Source organism: Passer domesticus, chromosome 3, assembly GCF_036417665.1.
Source record: "Passer domesticus isolate bPasDom1 chromosome 3, bPasDom1.hap1, whole genome shotgun sequence".
Lineage (NCBI taxonomy): Eukaryota > Metazoa > Chordata > Aves > Passeriformes > Passeridae > Passer > Passer domesticus.
The window spans coordinates 55890291-55913497 of NC_087476.1; the positions used below are offsets into that span (position 1 = coordinate 55890291).

At 40.9% G+C, this 23207-nt stretch overlaps 1 protein-coding gene across 5 annotated transcripts; it reads right to left on the reverse strand.

Annotated features, from left to right (window-relative positions):
• Nucleotides 1-25: 25 nt before the first annotated feature.
• SLC18B1 (solute carrier family 18 member B1) lies at nt 26-23178 on the reverse strand. Of its 5 annotated transcripts, none has more exons than XM_064413211.1 (15): nt 23129-23178; nt 19369-19532; nt 15876-16015; nt 14701-14796; nt 12914-12987; nt 12015-12162; nt 9098-9254; nt 7498-7634; nt 5901-6002; nt 4904-4995; nt 3668-3763; nt 3010-3084; nt 1495-1588; nt 1349-1395; nt 26-539 (listed from the first exon to the last, which is right to left on the reverse strand). In XM_064413211.1, the coding sequence occupies exons 2-15, from the start codon at nt 19409-19411 to the stop codon at nt 467-469; spliced, it is 1374 nt and encodes a 457-aa protein (XP_064269281.1). In that variant the 5' UTR covers nt 19412-19532; nt 23129-23178; the 3' UTR covers nt 26-466. The 5 variants fall into 5 exon arrangements, with proteins under 5 accessions (XP_064269281.1, XP_064269279.1, XP_064269280.1 ...); XM_064413209.1 differs by lacking the exon at nt 23129-23178 and adding an exon at nt 22128-22234; XM_064413210.1 differs by lacking the exons at nt 1349-1395; nt 23129-23178 and adding an exon at nt 22128-22234.
• Between the last annotated feature and the right edge of the window lie 29 nt (nt 23179-23207).

The following is a 23207-nucleotide window of genomic DNA, read 5'->3' on the forward strand; positions in this document are numbered from 1 at the left end:
TGTTATCTAAGAAAATGTACAAAACTTAAGGAAAAAGTTGCTTTATTGAAAACAATATTGTGCTTCGTCATTTACAGTTTCAAATTCTGTTTTTACAAGGTAATGAACTTCCTTTAAAAAAGTACAGAAAATCATGGTAGCAAAATAGTAGTTTTTCCCAAGAATAATGCACAGCACACACAGGCATGGAAACCAGACCTCTTTTCACATACAGTGGTGCGCTGTACATGGAACACAATTAAATAGGCTGACAGCTGAGTGTTACTCATCATTTAGGAGAACTTCCAAAAGAAAGGCAGTCAGTGTTTAGTGTTTCAAAACAGTAATGCCTCTACAATTAAACCACAACTGGTTGTTCACTAAGGGATCATGTCCCAGCTCCAGAATAATGAAGCAGTGTTAAGGCCAGTCATCTCAATACTAGGTTACACCACAACAGCAAACAGAGAATTGAAAGTATGTCTGGCTACGTTTCATTGCCCATTAGACGAGTCCTTTCTTCATTATCACCAGGAGGATTTTGCAGGCTGGAACTGGAACTGTTCACGTAAGGAAAAGAACAGGAGAGATAACACAGATTTCATATTCTCTAGAGACTTCTATATGATGCAAACATAATAGGCAAAGAAGCACATTACATGCAAAGAACTACATGGATCACAGGATTTGGTTCCCTACTTTTGCACAGAACCATTCACTGTTCATTCCCATGATCATGCAGGGGTTCAGACTGAAAGGGACCTTTAAAGGTCAGCTAGTCCAGCTACCTTGCCATGGGTACAACATCTTAAACTAGACCAGGTTGCTCAGAGCTACGTCCACCCTGGGCCTGAATGTTTCCATGGATGAGGCATCCACTACCTCCCTGGGCAACCTGGTCTAGTGTTTCTCTACCCTCACTGTAAAATTCTTTTCCTCATATCTCATCTGAATCTACCTTTTTTTAGTTGTTGGTAAGGATACTAAACAGTACTGGTCTCAAGACAGACCCCTGAGGGACACCACTCATCACTAGTCTGTGTCTGGACATTGACCACTGCTCTCTGCATGTGACTATCCAAACAACTCCAGCTCAGAGACACCTTCCTGATGGAGGAACTATCAGTAGGGTTTGCTCATTAATGCCACAGTCCTGCTGCTTGTATAGAATAGACATTGCCTGTTTTAGCTGTCTGTTTAGGCCAGTAGGGATTTAGGAAACCATACAGACAAATTATTTAAGCAATGTTTTTATTGCTCATCTTATCATTCATTATTAGGTTGGTAGTGAGAAAAAATGCAAGTACAGATTTCAAAGGTTTGCTTTAGATGATTGCAAGGAAAATAAATAAAAAATATCTCAGCATACCTTCTCCTGGTTGCCTCAATGATATAAAATATTCCAGTTGCAAGACCCTTTGAGGAAACAGCCAGTTACAACTGCAGTACTTATAACAAACTTATGCAATAGCTTATAACTGCAACAGATACAAAAAACCCCATGTAATTACTTACACTTAACAGTGGCCAGCCTCCTTGGATGGCTGCGGCCCATTCAAAACCCAGCTCTTCATTTAGAAATCCTCCCAGAATTGGACCTACAAATGCCCTGCATCAAATCAAAATCAGGTATTGGCATCCCAAACATAAAGGATAACATACCATATTCTCAAAGAACTGTTTTACTGGGTTTTGTGGCCTTCCTTCATAGACTGTCACCTTTGACAACAAAGACATTTTCTTTCACAGACCTAACTTTCCTAAAATCCACAGTAAGTATGAATTTGGTGTTTGCCAAGGCCCCAGTAAATAGAATTACCTCCTCATCTGGAAACAAGATCCACATCAGAAAGCTGAATGCAGTCTTTTTCAGCAGAGAGACTCAATTAAGGAACTCAATTAAGATGCTCTACGAAAACATCTATGCTGATCAATTCTATCACAAGAAAAATTCAAAGTTGCATCCCTCAAAACATAAAGTTTCTAAACTTCAAGACAAAGGTCTGATGAATATAAGCAGGTGGGGAGGCACAACATGACAGACACAGTCACTGTAAGGTTCAGCTGTGTTTAACTGCCCTGCACCTTCATGCCTGTCTAAAAATGCAGGTTATAAAGGTTACACAGTTGCTGTCTCTTTAGAAAGGTCTTACATATTATGGTCTCTCACACCAGAAAGGGACAAAACTGTGTAAAATTAGAGAGACTTCCTGGAAGCAAGTTACATTATAAAACCAGGCTTGATAGCAGCATAAACCTGGGGTTTGCTAACTTTAGACTGTACTAAATCCTATACCAAATAAACAGGACTGCTAAACAGTTGGATCTTAGAAAAAAAATGGTGCAAATTTGTGCCACTGAAACATACCTGCAGCCACAGAGGACTACCAGGACAGATAAAAATATCCTGTAAGTGACTGTCAATAGGGCACTCTTTCACTTCCCACTGAGTGACAGCTCTGAAGGGCCACTCAGCCAGTAGCACCTTTCACTTATTTCTGGGACGATGACCCTGACTATAGAGAGTTATAGAGTTACAGACACACTCTGCTAAGCTATACAAGCATAAATCTTGAAGAATTTCTGTGGCTTAAAAAGAAGATTCTACCTTAAGCTATCCCTGACAAAAGGAGGAAATGTTGAAAATGGAAAACAGAATTGGTCAGGAGCAGACATCTACCTCACTCTGCCTGGGTGGACTTAGCTTTGTAAAAAATTAAGGTTCACATTTATATTGAGCATTAGATATTTTAGTGAAAGGAAAAATGATCACAGAAAAGTGCAAGCAAACATCCACTTTAATCACTGCAGGTTTTTGATATGCAGAAGATATGTTTCAAGACAAATTCAGAGCATTGTCAAAATAAAAGTTTTACCTTTTGTTGGGTAAAAAGCTTTAACATGCCTACCAGGCACCTGTCAAGCAAGAAACTTTTGAACCAAGGTCAACACAGCAACAGCCAGGCTTCCATGTGGCAGTAGTGTAGAACAGCTGAACTCTCATAGCTTACAAAAAAGGGGTACACTTACCCAAGAGACCACATGGCATTGAAGAGCCCAGACACCAGTCCCAGAAGACTCAGACCTTCTTCAAATCCATTCTCACTGCAGAAAGACAGACCAGTTGGTGTAGTACAACACACACTGTGTCTCAGTCTGTAGACTGAGACACAAGTAGACTCCCTATAGACTTTTTCTCCTCCTTTTAATTTGCACACCACATAAATAGTCAACAAGCAAAAGTGCACAGTAGAATTTCTGTTTACCCAGTACTCTCTTCTTCACTGCGTCTCTGAAGGATTGCAGTGCCATTCCACATCTCTGTTTTCTCGCAAGTTAAGATCACACCATCACACCAATTCCCCGCGTTTCATATGGCAAGTGTGAAACTGTGACAGGTGGCTTTTTAGAAGCAAAGACCTTGTTCCAAAAGGAACATACTAATAAGAGTAAATCAAGACCCTTCTAGGTCATTACTGAGGTACATATTTACAAAGTTATACTGGGAGAATAATGACTGGGGTGCTCAATCAGAAAAAACTAAGACAATAGAGTAGTGGAAACATTTGAGTGTCACTATCTGCCTTTGCCTCAAAAGGGGGCCAAAAAGCCACACTTCACCCCTGAAAAACAGTTACAGATTCCTAGTGTCAGTAACATGAAAGAAGGGTTGGACTGAGTTACTTACTATGCACATTGCAGGATCTCTGGAAACACTGGGATAGCACTCATGCCAAGGGAAAAGCCAATCAAAACCAACACTAGCACAAACATCCACAGCTGACTGAAAGAGAGGCATTTACAAGAAGTTAGCTGCTGAAGACTCTTTTCAGTAAGGACTCCATGTGACTGAAGGCTGTTATATCAGCTCTCCCTGACTGATCAGCAAACTATGTGTCTTGAAGCCAATACTAATACTTGAAAAATCCAATTCTATGCTTCAGAAAAAAGACTTTGTAAAATAATATGAGAACTTGTGCTCAAATTATATATTTTCTTATCAAATGCAGTTCATTTTATGACGTGCATATAGGGAAGAGTTAGATGAAGTTAATTGAGCAACGTCTGTGTGCAAGCATCAGACTTGGTTTGTTGCAGAAGTGAAGGATTTTGAAGTGAAAATTTTGTAGCCTAATATAATACAACCAATACACTTAGCTAAAGAATTTTGAAGCCTTTACTAATTTATTTTTCTCCCCAGCTCAAATCTATGATCTGAATTTGAAACCGCACCTGTTACAAACCTCTGATATTTAAAAATTACCAACCTAGGAGGAGTTATATGCATTAACAAGCCTATTACAGTATCTAACCTAGGACAAAAGGATTGTGTAGTTGTTTTGTTAATGTAGCAGAATGTTTTGCTGTGAATTAACTTGAGAAATATGACATTACAGCTTTCAGATAAAACAGACATTGTCTTTGCTAGTGAAAATAAAGCTATAAGCTGTCACTTTTCTCAGCAGGCTATATACAGAGAGAAGAAATAAAATCAGTACTGCTGCACAGCCATTCAAATAAACCCCATAGTTTAAGAACACTGATGAAACAGAAAAATTTGGAAAAATAAGACAAAATGAGAAGTTTGTTTTGCTGAACAGGAAATGCCACAAAACTCTGAGGGAAGGAAAATAAAAAGCAACATTCTTCCTACCATTAGGAACATTAACATGAACACAGTAACACTAAAAAAGCAAAAGAAAAGTGTATTTTATGAAGCTGTAAAATCTCTGTTTTCAGATGCTTTCACAGCTTTACATTCACAGTCTCATGCTACAACATCAAAAAACAACTATGTTTCATGGTCAAAGGTAGAAGTTAAAAACCTAATCTGTTTCATGGTCAGCTAACTACAGACTTACGGACATACATGACTATGGCTGGAAACATCACATAGTGGGACAGGCTCAGGTAGAGGCAGTACCTTTCAATGTGCAGTACAGGAGCAGGTCCTAGCATGAAAAGGCACACTGCTGTCATTAAGTCTCCAAATATCAGCAGCCACTTCCTGATGTGCTGTGTAAGAAAAGGAAAAGCTATGCAATTTAAAACTGGGAATTTGTCATGTATATCAAGAAACAACAAATTCTTGTTTCCTCACCCCAGATGCAATTACTGGCAGCAGTGACTTAGTACAGAGATTTCAGGATACTGAGCAATGATCCTTCTTGGATAGCAAAGTATTTTAGGTTTTAGTCTTCTTTAATAAAACACCCTGTAGCATTTCATGATGATCTTTAACTTCCTCCCAACCCAGGCCATTCTATGATTCTATGTAGTTCTCATGTACAAAGGGCATTACTAGTTTGTGTCAGAAAAAAATTATCATAAAACTGTCACTGTCCTTCAGGCATAGTATTCAAAGTGTAGGTTTCCTTCATCAATTAGCACTGGGTGTCAAATAGGCAGTTTTAGGTGTACCACTGTCAAAGTCTCTTTCTGTGGTGCTGTTAAGAGCTAAAGGATCAGGCTAAAGGTTAGACAGCCCACTGTGCTGCTCTAATTTGAATATTACACTTTTTAGGAAATAAAGTCAATACAGCTAACCAAAACATCTTTACTCCTCTTCTCAAAAGCTAATAAAATTAGATGTGGTTAAAAGCATGGATAACCGGGACATATTTTCCTACTCTCTATTCCATATTGCTTTGAAAAAGTTTGTGCTTAGTCTACTAGAAAAGCTCAGCACACTTCAGCAGCTTGTCTGATTTCCTTTACTGACTTGGACATTCTTCAATTATCCTGGATCTTGCAAAAGAGACCTCCCACATGGCAGCAATGGGTGCATGTGCAACGTCTTGAAAGGCAGATGCCTTTACAAGACCAGGCCTAGATCCTTTGTTTCATCCACTGTTCCCCACCTTCAAGCAAATGCACGGAGTGCTTCAGTCACCCTGCACACACAGCAGGGTAGGACTCACCGGCAGTCTGTCGCTTACGAGGCCAAGGAGGGGAGAAGACAGGGAATATGAGAGTGCCAAACCAAGGAACACCAAGCCCACATAACCAGCTGGGAGTGTGAACTATGGAAAGGAAGATCAATAAACCAAAAACCAAGACAAACCATATATGCTACATTCATTAAGGACAAGCCAAGATTTATATATTAAGTCAAAATACTGAAAAGTGCAATTTTAAGCATCTTACCGATAACCTGGACAGGTTTTTAATGTATTTGAAATCATCCACAGAGCTTCAGTTTCTTTGCTTTCACCAACACTTTATTTAGGCTTTATATGAGTACAGTTGTGTCAGGTACACAACTGACACAACTGTACTCATATAAAGCCTAAATAATGTCAGGAGGAAACATGCTATGCCCCCCTACAGTGGCACACTGGATTCTAACATTACAACCTGACACACTTGAAACAGACATTTCAGATACTGAAATTTCAACAGATTTAGTCTCTACCTCTCCAATCTTTAGTTTTATTTGCATTAGAAAAGCCTAAGTACTGTATTCATCCATTGTTAATCAGCACATCTTAAAAGTAAGCAGTGCCATAAAACTCGACTCCAACTTTTCAACCAAAAGATGATTTTTATTGGAAGGAATAAGAGGTTTTTTGCTGACACCCCAAGGCCCACATTTTCCTAATACGGACACATATTTCTGCATTGAAACAAAATGTGTAATGATTTAAAAGCACCTTAGTTTCTCAAATAAGTGCCTTAACTAAGAGTTATAAGGTATTCCAAGATGGTTCATATAGTATAGACTAGATAAATATTCACTATTTCCTTGTCATATGCAAATACATGATAATAACTTCAATTTAGTGGTTAGAATACTTGCCAAGAGGGCCACAGCCCTTTCACAGCAAGTATCTGTCAGCACAGAGCAGAGGGAAAGCAGAAGAGCCATAGAAGCACACAGACTCTACAGTGGGATAATTTCAGGTCCCTCCTGGGAGAGGGAAGATGTACATTCACATCTCCACTGATGAAAGAAGTTAGCATCAAGTCTCCTCCACCCCGGACAAGTGCTAAAGTACAGACTAGGCAGACAAAAAGTAGCACAGCCATCTGTGAAACATCACCCCTTGGAAAAACAATTTCTAAATAAAGCCCTCAATGACCACTGCTTAATTTTACCTAGGAACAGAATCTTAAAGGGGTTCACATCAAGAGATGTAACACTGTCAGTTACTGCAGCAGCTTTCAAGAATTTGATTTCAGGAAGGAAGAAAAAAATCCCTTTTTTACAAAAGCAAAATATACCCTATTCAGAGACAGTACTTTGCAGATGAAAGACATTTAAGTGGAGAAAGCCCATTTTAAAAGGCCTTACACTTCTTAATTCTCAAAGTTATCAAGACCCAGCAGAAAGATGGTGCAATAGATACTGACTTATCAGTACTGTGGAAATCAAGTTATTTGGAATTCATACAACTAACAGTTAACTAAAGCAGTGTTAATGGGATCAAGCTCAATTTTGTTAAGGATAATTACATTTATAAGCAGTTACTCACTATTTGTTAAGTCAAGACTTCACTGCACGCTAGCAGGACTTACCTTCTTTAAGATAAATAGAGATATTGTGGGATCAAAAAAACCCAAGCATGCACTTAGAGAAAATATAGTGAGACAGAGTATTAGGACTTTTGGCAGAAGAATGAGCTTCCAAAAGGATTCTTTCCTAGGAGTCGAATCTGTTTCAATAGAAGAGGGGGGGAAAACTGCATCATTTTCAGCAGCATAAGCTCACGATTGATCTTCTTGCTTTAGAAAATAAATAGATCTTTTTTTAGTCTTCTTACTCCTGTTGCACAACAGATAAAAGTCAATAGTTTATTATTATGTGCTATACTATTTTTATAGTAAAAACAAAAATTCAACAGGTGAAGAAAAGCATACAATTTAGATTTCAACACTGCAAATCCCCAACTTGAAAAGAACTAAAGCATGTATTGCTCCAATTATGTGAAAAAAGTATTTGCTCCTCTGCTAGCATTTATACAATGAAATCCTCATGGATATGTCTCAGCTTGATACATGAACACATATATGAACAATTCATATTCAATAAAAGAAACATGCTTTGAGAATAAGATTACTATTTGTCAATTGAGGTGTAGCCACGTTTTTAAACAACTAATTGAACTCCAACATGTTCAATTTGTACTCCAGCAAACTTTTTTTAGATGTCCGGGTCATCCGGGAATTTTAAGTCAGGCCCTCTTCCTGACGGTGCTTCTCCTATAATACCTGAACGTGATCTCAAAGTATACAAAGAACTGAAAGTTCAAGCATTAGCATCCACCAGTTCAGAGCTAACATTTATGTAGTATACTTCCACACTGGCAGCAATATCATGACGATTTCAGAGCTTGGGGAGGTCAGGAGGGAAAGTCAGCAGTAGCAACACATGATTAATAATTGTAAGCTTCTTCTAAAAGCCAATATACTTGAAGTTATTTTCCATGGTTTTCGTATTAAAAAAAATATTAAAGAAGCATTTCGAAGTTACTAGTTGTTTTTTTTCTCTAGAAAAGAATAAAAGAACTGTAACATTACAATTATAGTCTTGCATGAGGACTTAGCTTTAAGCTAGTTTTCTGTCCAAGCAGGATCATCTAAAATTTAATAAATTTATATGACCTCCAGCACTTCATTAAACCCCTCCTTTATTAAATTTAACATTCTTTCACGTTAATCAGATCTTGCATTGCTCAGTACAAATAAACACTTTTTTTCTCCCTATAATTAGTTTTCCCCTCCACTGTTAACTCCTCAAACATGTTGAATTCTCCTGTTCTAGGCAAAATCTGTCTCCAGCTTTTCTTCAACTAGCTGTAATGACAAACCTATAGGAAGCAGACACAACTGATCCTTTACAAGCTCTAAATCTAAGACAAAAGAAAACAAAAATATATCTCAGGTCACTTCCATAGAGTTCTGACTGTTTACAGAAATGGCTATGAGGAGTTGTGTTAATTCCAGGCCATCTCATGAATTTAGGTTAGCATCAAACATGGGCCTGATCAAGATGATAATTCAACTAGAGTTTTGCCCTTTGACTTGGATCAGACTCCAGAAGCCAACTCTTTTTTAAAGACACTGAAGTACATGAGAAGCTAAGGTGAGTGAAGGAAGCAGGTAGAAGGATGCTTACCATATCTTGGCAATATGCACATATTCACAGGGACCAAAGTCAACACTATGCACCCCAGTGTGATGAAAGGGACCTCATAACCAAATGATTGATACAAAAAGCCACCCAAAGGTGGGCCCAGCACCAGTCCAAGTCCTGAAAAAATTTCAAGGCTGCCCTAAAACATGAAAAAACAAGCAGAAAGGAAGTCAGTGTGTTGAGAAAATACAATGCAACAATACAAAGCAAGCCATGTGTCTGAGGAGCAGCACAACACATCCAGGGTAGTGAAAAGCAAGACACCGCATCACTAGGACAAGAGCTAGCAGTGACCTTCACAGGGTGGGATAGCAAAGGGAATTCCACAGTTGTGTGTGTGACAGCCATGACCTCTTTTTCTTCACTACAGGGAACCACCTGTACTGCAGCATTCTCAACTCTGCTGTCACCTAACAGATCTCAGTCTTGAGGCAAGGCAAATGCTCAAGTAGCAGAAAGCATCCACAGGACAGTTCAGGCTGAAGGGATCACCTCTCCCATTACACTCCAGCCTGAGAGAAAGGACCTAAACAAACCTACTCATAATGGGTCATTATCTCATGGGATGAAGTATATGTGCCAAGTTAAAGCTTTCTCTCCATAAACAACTGTTTGGACTCGCTCCCTAGAGGTAGGAAAAAATAATGAAACTGCAATGGGGATAACTCAGATTGTTTTGGATATAATTTAATAATCTGGTATGTTTTAAAAGATACTAATTTGCAAAAGGACAGTAATACAGATGCATTCTTGTGCTACAACGTCATAGTCACCACTGTCAACATCTGCCTCAACACTTGATTAATCAATGCTTAGACCACCAGGAAGAGCTGGTGGTAATAACTACTTACAGATAAAAGTTTTGATAACTTCCAGAACCCAGAAAGATACTCCAGGAAATCATCCTCATCTTTAGTTTTACTGATACAAGTCAGAGTAGTCAAATGTCCTGAAAACAGTCAGAGTCAGCAAAAGTCAAGTTCTTTACCCTAGGTCAGTTTAGGGTTGCAATCTTTTTCTTTCATAGCAAAGAAAATAACTAGGTATGGCCATTAACATCATGCATTCAGATGATGCTTTCACTTTTGTTGCTCACCAGCCATAAAAAACATTTGATCTGTGAGACTTTGGTTCAAATAATTTGCATGATTTGGGGCTGTACATCATTTAGCCCTTCTAAGTTAATGAACTGGGGAGGGCCTGGTGAGGAGGCTGAGACATTGCAGTAGTACAGATCAGAGGATACTGTAAGAGAAGCAAGATTGCTAACGTTCTGAAGTCCACACCTCCTTCCCTCCACAGAGGGATCACGTTGACAGATGCTCAACTTCCCACTCCAACAAGGCTCATGTGCCTATATTTAATAACTTCCCCATATACCCTCTAGGGTACCCAACAAGGAAGGCTGAGAACTTGTACAAAATGGTAAGGAGATGAAAGGTGCTTTTCAGCATCTAGCACTATCAAGAAGGACAACAGAGAGCAAGGCTAAAAAAAGCCTCATCCACTCCTTCAGGCTTCAATTTTACCCTAGGATGCACCTTGCTCAAATAATCAGCACTTTCTTCTGCCTCCTGCCTCAGAGCTAACAGTAACAAGAACTCTCCATCATGCCCATTTTAGGACACTAAATCTACATGAATAAATATGAAGAGGTTTTATTCTCACGCAGAGCAAGACACTAGAGTACACAACACAGTAAAAAGATAAACATTTAGCAGTCATCTGTCTTTTTATAGCACCCTTTCTAGATTTTAAACAAAGGTAGGTACCAAGACACAGCTGTATAGCATTTCTGATTCTGGTCTTGAGATGACCTCCACCATCACATATCATTTTCAGCCATGCATCCATGGTTACTGTGCTGCCATAACAGAAATTCTTTTAATTCTGAATATAAAATGGGTAACTAATTCCCTTTAAGTGAACATTAGTTACTTACCTATTTAAATTATGTTTTAAAATTTGCAACAAGAAACCTTAACCTTATTGACTGAATAAATCCAAAACATGATTACAATATACAAATTCCTTCAATGAAAAGGTCAGCTAATCACTGCTGATACAACTTAGTAGGTTTCTTTCTAGTTATAAAGACATATTCTTATAGATATATATTCATAGAAGTAATTAAGCAGCTTAAGAAAAATATTAATAAAATCAGAAACTTTTCTAATTTTATTTAATGTTCTTAAATAAGTTCTCAACATTTGCTCACTCATTTAACCCAGTTATTTCTGACAAAATATATTTGAACTGAAAATCAGAATGTATTGAAGAATAGACAGAGAAAGCAGTATTTTATTAAACACAAAACTTTTATTTAACACCTTAAAACCCCAACTGAAAAAGGGTAATATCTCTGTTTGAAATGAACTGTTGACAATCAGAAATACTGCCCTCCAAATTTCAAGAAATTCTAGCTCTCATCTTTTCGTACAGAACTTTTATCAATAGATTAGAAAAACTAAGCCAAAATTGTTTCAGTTTTGCATCTTTCAGTCATTTAAATCAAAACCATTTGAATTAATTTTCCTTTTTTTTAACCAATTCATATGGATCCTTACCATCCAGGTAGAAGTAGTCACTAAAAGCTCTACTAGTATTTTATTCGTATTTTGTCTTGATTTTCACTGAAGAGATAACTACTGCCAATAACAGTCATCTGTCTTCAAAGCACAAGCAACTAATATATATTGCTTAATTTATATCTAACCAGAGTTATGCTACAGTCTAAACTTGTTCTAGTATTGTGATTCTAGATTAGAAACAAAACACTACATGATGATTCCAAATAAGCCTGCATACAAGACAACAAATTTACTCCAGATTTTAGGCTGCCCACTGGCAATTTGTCATAGTGCTGGAGCCCAGCTGTACCACTGCTTTCTGAACTTACCAGGACAGTAGCTATATTAGTGGGAAATGCCTTTGCAAGGATTGAGAACGATGCTGTAATTGCTGCTGAAAAGCTTATTGCATCCATTGCTCTTACTAAAAAGCAGAAACCGATGAATATTGGTCCACTTGGCACCTTGTCAAGCATTCTGGAAAAGAAAAATCCCAACAGTAAATTGGGTCTCTCTCAGGATGGAAGAAGCCATCTACTAAAGGCCCTAGAGCATCATTTCTTGCTCATTAAAAGACACAGTTACAAGACACTCAATGCTTTCTATTACTTATCTTTGAACCACATCAGTGAAATTATTCAAACTCTACCAAACTATTTCTGGCAGCTTTTCCCCTTTACTTGGCAGTGAATAGAGCATGAAAATTGTAACCTGTGAAAAACTGCAATGCTACCTTTGCTGTATTCCATAGCTTTTCCAAGCACCTGTGCAAGAAGTCCGATGCAATGTGTTAAAATTAACTAGTAAGAGATTCCTTCATTGTTGATAAAACATTTATTATGCTAAAATTAGTGACTTAGCTTTGCCTATCAGGCTTCTCATTTAAGCCAAATATTTTTAAGGAAAGAATAATTAAAATATTGTGCAGAAATAGTTTTCTTATTGCTGCACCTTTGACAGACTTCTTGCTGTCTGTGAACTACTACTTAAATAGGCAGAACCTACCTCCTCTGCTTTCAAAGGTAACCAGACTCTGAAACCTAGTGAAAGGGAGAAGTGTTCATTCTGCTTTACAAGAGGTAATAAAAATTAAAGATGCAAGAAGTTAGATGACCTAACCACCACACAAAAGATGCCCAAGAGTTTCTAATTTTGTGTCCACCTTTTCATATGGATGAAAATTATCAGAACATAAATGCAACAAAACCAAGCAACAGAAATTACTTACCCAAAGAGAATGGTCACACATCCTGAAACAAACATCCCTGACACAAACATGAATTTTGCTCCAATTTGTGAAAGCTGTAAATTAAATACCATTTTTACATGTTAGTATTTCAAGGAAAAATCAAAAACTTTAAATGTAAGTTACTGTTAAGAAATCAAAAAATTATGGGCTCTTTATAGCACCTGTAACTAAAAGATTGGGAAACACTGCCTCTGCTGGTGTGCCTTCATTCAATGATGAACCTAAAAATACTCTGAACAGTTAAGCGACTTAACCCAGTTTTAGAAAGGTAAGACAATGCTGCAGTTAACTATTTCACAGCAGCATGCTGCAGCTTCTGCAGAGCAGCAGGTTACAGCAGCATTCCTCATTATAAACAAGCAGAAAGTTTGTTTCCAAACCTCCCCTCCAGCACCATCACTGACTGAGGCAAGCCCAGCAATACCCATCAGGTATCTGGCTAGTGAGAGTCAACACAAGCTGATTTTTAAGCAAATTTATGACAACCCTTAACAGCACAAAGCTTTGGCATGGGAAGTATGGTACTTTCAGGCCTCTCCATTCATCACCAGGGAAGGACCCCGCCTTTCTTCATTTCAGACTCTCTCACCAGAGTGAAGCATGACGGGAGGCATGCCATAAAGCAAACTTGATCCCGCAACAAAGTACAGCTGAGCTTCTAATTCCACGCTGCAACTTCCCCTAAGGACAGTAGGTATTTCAGGCCCTTTTACTGTTCAGGCCTGAACAAAGTCCTTGCCTTTCAGCCATTATTACTACAGCCCAAATTTTCTGAGTTTCACAGAAACCCTCAGGACCTCTGATTGCTGCACTGTCCAGGTCTATTGATGCTCACTTCAGCAGTCTGCATGGAGGATGGCACATTCACTCTCTCCCCTGTAAAGTACTTGGTGAGGCTTGTGCCACAGCTGAATACCACTACGGGCACCAAGACTTTGACTTAGGAATGGCACTTATGTGACACTTTATGAGCCACCTCAGCACCAGAGAAAAGCACTCACCACAGGGTCAACAAAGAGGCTGCCCAGTCAAAGACAGAGACGATTTTGAACTGCTGCTCTGCAGCATCCCCAGCTTAGGGAATGTTCCTGAGCAGCCCCAGAAAATAATGCATAAACAGCAGTGTTGCAGCACATAAACAAACATTTGTAGAAATTTATAGAATTTATTTGTGATTTCCTCAACACAAGAAAAATCCTGAATCTGTGGGAAAGCTCAAGTTACAAGAACTGGAGACATTTCTCTCACGTTACTATAGAATGAAGTTAAGGGGAAACTGAGTTAAGCAGCAGAAAGTCATAACAGAGCAAATGTTTAAAAAAAAAAAAGGAAAAAAGGCAACATATCAGAAAATAAGAAGAGGTGCAGCTAACTAAAGAAAAAAGACAAAAACAAAACCAAAACACCTTAATATCGCCGAAGGCAAACCATATATATAAGTAAGTGCCACAAATAAAATGGGGGGTAGGAGAAAGGAGGTCATAGAAAGCAGAATTGATCAGATTACTCTAAAGCAAATAGAACAGTTAACCAGAGAAACAAAACAGTTACATGCCTGTTGCCCTATGCTACTTTCAGGAAAAACAGAAGAGTACTGACAAGACTTAGATGACATTCAGACTGACTGGTCAGACTCCAGTTACTGCAGACAGAAAATTGCAGTAGCAGTACTGAAAAGATATCTCTTTTCTCAGGCTTGCAGAACTGCCTTCATGCACTAACCTGTGTCACCACAGAAAAAAAGTTACAGCTTCAATTATACTTACATAATTTCCCAATATTAAAGAAGCCAAGAAATTGAACAAAGCAAAACATCCAAAAATCAGGCCAACAACTGTGTTACTGGCACCTTTTTTTATTGCCTGCAAAAAAAGATCACAACCATGTAGAGACTCACACAAATTCTTGAGGTGAACAACATTCATGCCTTGCATATTTAAATCTTTTTAGTTGTCTATTAATGCAGCTAGAAAGCAATTTCTTTTCCCAAAGGCAGTAGGGGCTCAAAAGGTAACAACACAATTAAAAGACATGTTGCATTTCTAATAGGTCATCAAGAGAAAAGCAATGTTAATTCATCAGTGAATAGAAGTGTGTTATTTGCTGAACAGGCAGACAGACTATATAAAGGTGTCTTCAATTGGTGTGCAAGGGCACTAGCTCCAAAATTTTGATCCCTTGCACAGTGAGAGGGCAGTAAATAGAGATATCTGTTATCTTCACTGCAACATACCACCCCACAACAAGCACCAGACAATTTTTTACTTATTTAGCTGGCCAAATACACTCACTTGGGCACAAGCAGTACACAGGAATATTTAGAGAAAAAGAATATTCCTTTGTAAATACTTGAGACAAAAATAATATTTCTTTGTAAATACTTTGTAACAATTTGGTCATGAGAGAAATGGACTTCTGCTACAAAGGCACCATGACCATCTTTTTCTTTGTTGTATTCATTCAACATAAGCAGAGATTTTATTTTTTTTCCCCCTTCCTAGGTCAGGAAGTTAGCACAGTTAATGATGGCCCAAAATAAGTTAACAGAGGAAGCTATAAATAAAAAGTCATTGAGAAGCTAGGGCAAAGAAATGCAAGTCAGGACCCTGGCAGAGTTTGATCTCAGCTCTACAAAACAACTATGCAACACTGAGCAAAAAATTATTTCACTTCGCCAAGAATCCACTTTGATTTCTATCTCATCTCATTAGTTTGCTTCTCCTCTGCAGTCACAGGGAAGATTAATCCATGGACAAGATCCAGGTCACCATTTTATGCACTTCAGCTACACCAGCATCATGCTATCACTGAATTCCCACGACCGAAAAGTCTTAACTCAGAGCTTACAGCTAGCCATAAATGTCCCATGGAGCTCAAGATATTTCTAAAAATTTCAACATGCAAAAAAGTAACATAGAGAGTAGCTAAGTTGTTTGTTTACCTCTGAAGGGAAAAAGGGTCCCAGGATTGAGTAGCACATCATCGAACTGAAATTTATAGAAGCTGCTGCAACTAATGTAAAAAGCTGATCTCTGGTGAGCCGTCTTGATTCCTCACCCACTGCTTCTGACACGCCATCATCTAAAAATACCAAATAAAAATTATAACAAAGCATTATAACCTGACAGAGGGGATAAATTTACAAACCAGGCTGGAAAATTAAAATCCACACAAAGCTTGTACGCTCTCGGCTCAGAGCTCGGAGTCGAGCCGTGCTGCCTTTTGCCCCGTGCAGGAGCAGACCTGGCTGCGGTGCAGATGCCGGCAGCCGCCCCTCAGCCCCCCCGGAGGCGCTGGGCTGCAGCCGGAGCTCCCCGCCGCGCCGCCGGCCCGGCCCCGGCGCGACCCGGCCCGCTCCCGGCCCGGCCCGCTCCCGGCCCGCGGGGGAGCCGCTGCCCGGGCCCGGGCCGTGCCGCCGAGGAACGCGGGGAGCCCCCGGCTCGCACCTGGGGCCAGCTCGCCGCCCGCCGCCCGGCTGCCCATGGGGCCGCAGCGGCGCCTCCCGCCGCACGTGTGGCAGCGCCCGCGGGCTCAGCGAGCACCGGGGCCAGCGCCCGCCCGGCCGCCGGCACTGAGCATGCCCGGCCTGCGGCAGCGGTACCGCCCGCACGGGCCGGGAGAGCGCCGGCCTCGCCACGGTCCCGGGGCAGCCTGCCGGCTGCCCGGGTACACTGCACACCTGGCCCAGGGCATGCACACCTGCCCACGGCATGCACACATGGCTCAGAGCATGCACACATGGCTCGGGGCGTGCACACCTGGCGCACAGCATGCACACCTGCCCACGGCATGCACACATGGCTCGGGGCATGCACACCTGGCCCAGAGCATGCACACCTGGCCCAGAGCATGCACACCTGGCCCAGGGCATGCACATCTTGCTCAGAGCATGCACACCTGGCTGAGGGCATGCACACATGGCCCAGGGCATGCACACCTGGCCCAGAGCATGCACACCTGGCACAGCATGCACACCTGGCTCAGGGTATCCATGATACATTGCTAAGATTGGTAGACTGAGCAATATTACCGATTATTACATAGCCTCTAGCAAGTTGCAGAATTCATTACACAAGGGCTTAACAACAGCACTGCCGTAAGTATTAATCTGTAAACTGGCCAGAAGTAAATTCAAGCTGGAGATGAGGAAGAGGTGGTATAATCACTGCATTTAGCACAAGGTCCTATCCACAGGGCAGGACAGTGAGAAAGGAGATGAGGTGTGAGCTGAGGATAACTTCCAAACATTATAAGAGACAGTTATTGTTCACCTGTTGCTTGGAGAGGAAAACCAGTAATCACATCTTAAAGGAACTAAAGGAACTATTTTAACTAAGCTATCAGTATTCCATCTAGTCACCAGTTACAATACTAAGATGCTTAGAAAGAACATTTCAGAACAAATGTTGTCATGTACCTAACTTTAGAATCTCACACTCTACATAACAGGAAAAAGCAGAACTACTTTCTTACCACAAGATTAGAAAACTTAAAAGCTATTTAGCAGCCACACAAAAAAAAAAAAAAACCACACCAGCAACATGTTCCTTTGCTGGAGCCTAGTTTGAGAATATATTTTGTGTGGCATGTATTAGGGCTGTTGAAAAGTCCCTAAGAATGCCTTGAACTTTCTCTGTCTGCTTCCAGAAAAAGACATAACCATAAATCCTTTCCATTGCCTCTTCAGCAGCCTTACCCCCCTCCACAAAAAAAAAAAAAAAAAAGAGGAAGAGCACTTGCAAGTCATCATGAGTTCACAAAAGGATAATAACAAAGGCATGATATATTCAAAGTATGACACACATGACACACAGTAGAGTGAATAAGAGAAAACTTATAGGGAAGGAATAAAATTGTGGCAAGAGAATAAAGCATTCATTTTTGTGGCTGGAGATGCAGTCAATTTTCTCCAGGAGATGAAACAATTCTTACTCCAACTACTTGCCCTTTCAAGTCTAGACTCTTAACTCCACAGCTTCCAACTATTTTCAAACCCCTATAGTCCTTTCATTACTAATTACATATGAGTAACCTAACAAAGCCTATAGAGTCAGATTTCCACAAAGTCAGTGTGCTCTGAAGTGTGAGAAGCAGCAGTGATACAGGATTCCAATAGTGAAACATGGCTACGAAGGTCCCTGCTTATGCGCTGCTCATTATTGCCAAAAGAAACTTGTTAATAGAACATGTTGGTTAATTCTTCACATATTCTTAGTATGCTATGATTGTGGTTTAACACCAGCCAGCAACTCAGCCCTACATATCCTCTCATTCACTCCCTCCTGGTGGGATTGGGAAAGGAATCAGGAGAGCAAAAGTTAGAAAACCTATGTGTTGAGATAAAGACAGTTTAACTGGTGAAGGAAGAGCCAGTTATGCAAGCAAAGCAAAACAGGAATTTCTTCACTAATTCCCACAGCCAGGCAGATGTTTAGCAATCTCAAGGAAAGCAGGGCTCCATCACATGTAATCATTACTTGGGAAGGCAAATGCCATCACTCCAAATGTCCCCCACTTTCTTCTCCTTTCCCCAGCTCTGCATATGGTGAGCATAACAGTATGGGATATCCCTGTGGTCAGTTGGGGTCAGCTGTCCTGGCTGAATCCCCTCCCAGCTCTTTGTCCATCCCCAGCTTCCTCACTGTTGCACTGGGCTGAGAAGCAGAAAAGGCCTTGGCTCTGTGCAAGCACTGCTCAGCAGAAACTAAAACATCCCAGCGTTATCAACACTGTTTACAGCACAAATCCAAAACACAGCCCCATACTAGCTACTGTGATGACAAATAACACTACTCCAGCCAAAACCAGTACAGCTACAAATACTTGCTAACCTTTGACCCAGGACCTGTTACCAGCCTATTACAACAGTTTATCAAGTCTAATAAAAAAATATATTCTTTCAAAGCATACAAGTCTTTCTTGCTTATGTCACATCTGCAACAACTTTAATAACATGTATTTTTTTCTTTCAGATCCCAAACTGCATGTAGAATTCAAGGTTTAGAGCACTAGTTCTCTATAAATACTAGACATAGAGTCAAATTCATGGCTTATGTCCACAAGGTAAAAACATATGAAGTACAATTGCCTTAAGAGCAGCTTCCTTCATGGATATCTGGGACATCAGGAAATACTCAGCACATGTGGTAATACATATTCCTTATTATTGCTCTGTGTAGTTGTAGTGATCTTAGAAAGACTTGCATTGCAATCAAGAAAATCCTTAGTGCATATTTACATCATATTAATATTTTTTTTGTCAGCACCTGCACAATGCTACGGGGAAATAGTTTAAAATTACTCTAATGTGACCACATGATAACCACATCCTTTTAGCGTCTCATGCAAAATCTGTGGAAGGCAACAGAAACCAGCAAACTGTTTTGTTATCATGAATCAAGGCCTTAGTTAATTTCAAATTGGTATTCAGATACCATAGCTTGTCCTCTCTCTGAAACTCCAGAACGACCTTTCCATAATTTCTCCAGGCACTTGAAACTTGACACAGACATCTTTTGCACATGGGTGGCTGTCCTTTTCTACATCTGGAGGCACTTGGAAATACACATCTCTCCCTCGGGGCTGGTGAGCAGAACTTCTGTAGATATAAAACAAGAAGGCTTCCAGCTTGATTTTCCACAGGACAGAAATAATTTCTGTTTTGCAAGGAAAATTAGATAATTATATCCTATGATATTTATTTATTGCACATGCCTGTGTTTTGTATTTCTAGAGACAGATGTGAGATGAAAGTAAGTTTTTGCAAGGATTGTTCAGAACTGAAATTCAGAATTTATTGTTCAGAGTTTAGCAGTGTTATGGACCTCTCTTGGGAGTTTGCAATACCTGATACTTTCATCTGCCTACGTGGCTGCCTCACCACACTGTGCCATTGTCTAAGCCTCTCATTACTCAGTTCCTGATTCTCCAGTTTACAACATGGCACTTAAACTATCCCTGAAGTCTGACATTTTGAAGAAGACATGGGTTGTGGTTGCCAGGGTGAATACAAGGTGAAGATAAATGTTACCAGAGCAAGAGACAACGAGAAATAATGGGGAAAAGGAGCAGGGAAAAGATGGCTGAGACAACAGTGAACCATTATAGTCTCACTGCAGTACTGCTCTTCTGAAAAAGTCCCCAAGTTCAGTTCCCATTTTGATCAGAGTAGAAAAAGAAAGGAAGGCTGCCAGCCTGGAAAGAGAGACAGGGAGAGTCAAGGAATGGCAAGCACAAAGGGTAGTAGCTATAACCAAAGGGGTTTTAAATATATGCAGCAAGATGGTGAGTCCAAATGGATCACTCAGAATAGCAGGCTGGAGATAATAAAAATTCTTGAATGCCATGTGACAGCAGCTCATCTTCCTCTTCCCAAATCCTGTTTGTAATAAAAAAAATTAAAATAATAAAAAAACAAATTTTGAGAGGACCAAGTTCCTCTACTGGCTGCTCAGTGAAACTGCAGGTCGGCATCTGCACTGACACAACTTCAGCCCTTTAGAACCCTGCATCTGGCAGCATCTCATTTTCTAGCACTCTTGTTACACCACTCACCCAGCCTCAAGTGCACTGGAAGTACTTTTAGCACAGGACTGCAATCCTTGGTTTAAACAAGTCATTCCCCATGGATGTATGCCAGCATTTGAACTGCATGGTGCTCAATGAACACCTGGGTGCTCAATGATCTCCAAGGGAAACATAACTCCAATGAACATAACTCCAAGGGAAAATGAAGAGCTTAAGAAACTAGCTACTGCTTCTAGGAATATGGACAGAAAGGTGGAGCAGGTGGAATAGTACCACCAGCATGCAGAACGCCCATATGAGTGCTGAGCTCACACTGTGCAATGAAGCAGACCTTCCAACAGGATCACACGCTTTCATTAGTTATTAGACAAAAATAACAGACTCCTCCTGGGCTATACCAACATTTCCACACAGAGTTCAGTGCCAATGAAAACCTCCTCTCTACAAATGCATAATTTTTATCTCAGCACAGCTTTGTTTTCCTGCAGCTGTTCTAGGAAAACTGCTTTTTAGTGTTTGGCTGCTAGAATATTAGACTATACTTTGACTGTTATTACCATTTTTGCTGCATTACAATGCTTTCAGATGTGCATACTTCCATCTCCTGGCCTGAATATATATAGCACTTCCTGGAGATAACTGATGTGTCATAGGCTGCATACAGACTTCTTATCCTTTCAAGACCTCTAGGGGAGATAATGGTATATTGTTCCAATCAGTACAAAAACTACTCTATAGATTAGGTGCTTTTGAGGCTTTTCAAGGGCACAAGAAGATTAAGTGAGGGGTGGATATAGGGAAACATATTCTTCCCTGAAGAGATGGGAAAAAAGCAGGCAGTATTATTTGTGTGTGCTTGTATGGTTTCTGAGCAGTGCAAAGGAAATTACATATTCCCACTTCTTGTGGCGGAAGGAGGGAAGAAGTCAGGACCATGTCTCACAGGAGCTGCTAAATTAGAAGATCTATGTTGGGACTGCACTGGTTGCAACACACTGGGGTAATGCAACAGGAGTTGCAGTTCAGAGTTTTAAGCAATATATGGCAGCACTGGAGGTGCCAAATGCATCTCAGAGGCTGCCCGTGGTAGCAGTGGGCAGTGTCATTCCTACCCACTTTGTCCTTGGTAGCTCAGCTTGCAGGGAGAGGACAGCCCCCATACTGTGCTTCTCCCTCCGTGACTTGCTCAGAGGTTGGCTTGTGCCCTTTCTAGATCTCTGTAGTGTAAATGTAGGTGACTGCCTCAGAGCTGACACGAGCTGTGTCTCCCAGCTGGAGCGTGGAAGTGCTGCAGCCCCCGGGCAGGCTCTGAAAGGCTGTGCAGCCTGGCTGGGGGCATGTGGGGCGGCTCCGAGACAGCTGAGCAGGTTCCACTTTTCCTCTCTGTCCTCCTCTGCCCTGATCACCTCCAGTGAGTCACTTTGTGCACAGTGTCTCTTCCCTAGCTGTATTTAGCCTTCATCCTGCTGCTTGGCAACACCAGGAAGACCAAGGAAGAACATATTGTGGAAAAGGTGGCTGACAACACTGGTGACAAATGCGTTTGATTGCACTAGCCACAAACCATGGCCATCAATATCTGTTACCTATTTCTCTAATATTTTGTCACTATGTGCTTTTTACAAAAATGGTGACATGCAGAGTACCCAACAGTCAAGTCACCCACCTGAAGCAGCTGGAAAGGACAAAACCCTGTGTCAGACTGAGCACCCGAGCAAAGAACACGTGGCAGTGCTGTGGCTGTGCTGCACTCGCCATCTGAATCACCTGTGTGTGTGTGACAGGAATCACAGCTGAGGGACCTGTGTGTGTGACAGGAATCACAGCTGGATGACCTGTGTGTGTGTGACAGGAATCACAGCTGGATGACCTGTGTGTGTGTGTGACAGGAATCACAGCTGGATGACCCGTGTGTGTGTGTGTGACAGGAATCACAGCTGGATGACCTGTGTGTGTGACAGGAATCACAGCTGGATGACCTGTGTGTGTGTGTGTGTGACAGGAATCACAGCTGGATGACCCGTGTGTGTGTGACAGGAATCACAGCTGGATGACCTGTGTGTGTGTGACAGGAATCACAGCTGGATGACCTGTGTGTGTGACAGGAATCACAGCTGGATGACCCATGTGTGTGTGTGACAGGAATCACAGCTGGATGACCTGTGTGTGTGTGACAGGAATCACAGCTGGATGACCCGTGTGTGTGTGTGACAGGAACAGGGGTGAACATCCTGCCCGAGGGAAGCAGCCCCGGTGAGCCCCGGCTGGGGATCAGCCCGGGTGACTCCTGCCCAGCCGTCACAGATGGTGTTCCCCTCAGAAGCTGCTCCTCCAAACCAAATGGATACTTTAAGTTAACAACTTAGAAGTTGTTTTTCCATTAAAAGAACAACGTTCCTTTTATGGAACCTCTTGGGTGATAGCTTTCCTTCGGAGACTTAATGTGCGCCATTCTTTCCCGGGAAAATAGCAAACCGAGTTTCTTGTGAGGCTTTATTTAAACTCGTTCCTCGTGGAGGAATCCTCCTTTAATCCTCTGCTGTGACTGCTGTCAGCCATTGATAACAACAGGGGTATCTCCCATAAAGATTGACAAATCAAATTTGCAGTTATTGCTTGCAGTTACTCAGTTTCATCCTTTAACTTCTGTCTCAAACCACTTCCCACCTCTTGGTTTCAAACGTGCACAAACCCGGACACGAGGCGGGCAAGCCGAATATCAGGCACCGCGGCGGGCAGCCCCGGC

What these genes read in the sequence shown, in the direction of transcription:
- SLC18B1 (XM_064413209.1), bottom strand. Translation starts at nt 22,219, where the DNA reads ATGGCGAGTGCAGCACAGCCACAGCACTGCCACGTGTTCTTTGCTCGG. An exon ending in GAGATCCTGCAATGTGCATA is followed by an intron (nt 3,085 to 3,667) that starts GTAAGTAACTCA and finishes GTCTTTCTGCAG; the next exon opens with TGAGAATGGATTTGAAGAAG. An exon ending in ATTGAGGCAACCAGGAGAAG is followed by an intron (nt 540 to 1,348) that starts GTATGCTGAGAT and finishes TTACGTGAACAG; the next exon opens with TTCCAGTTCCAGCCTGCAAA.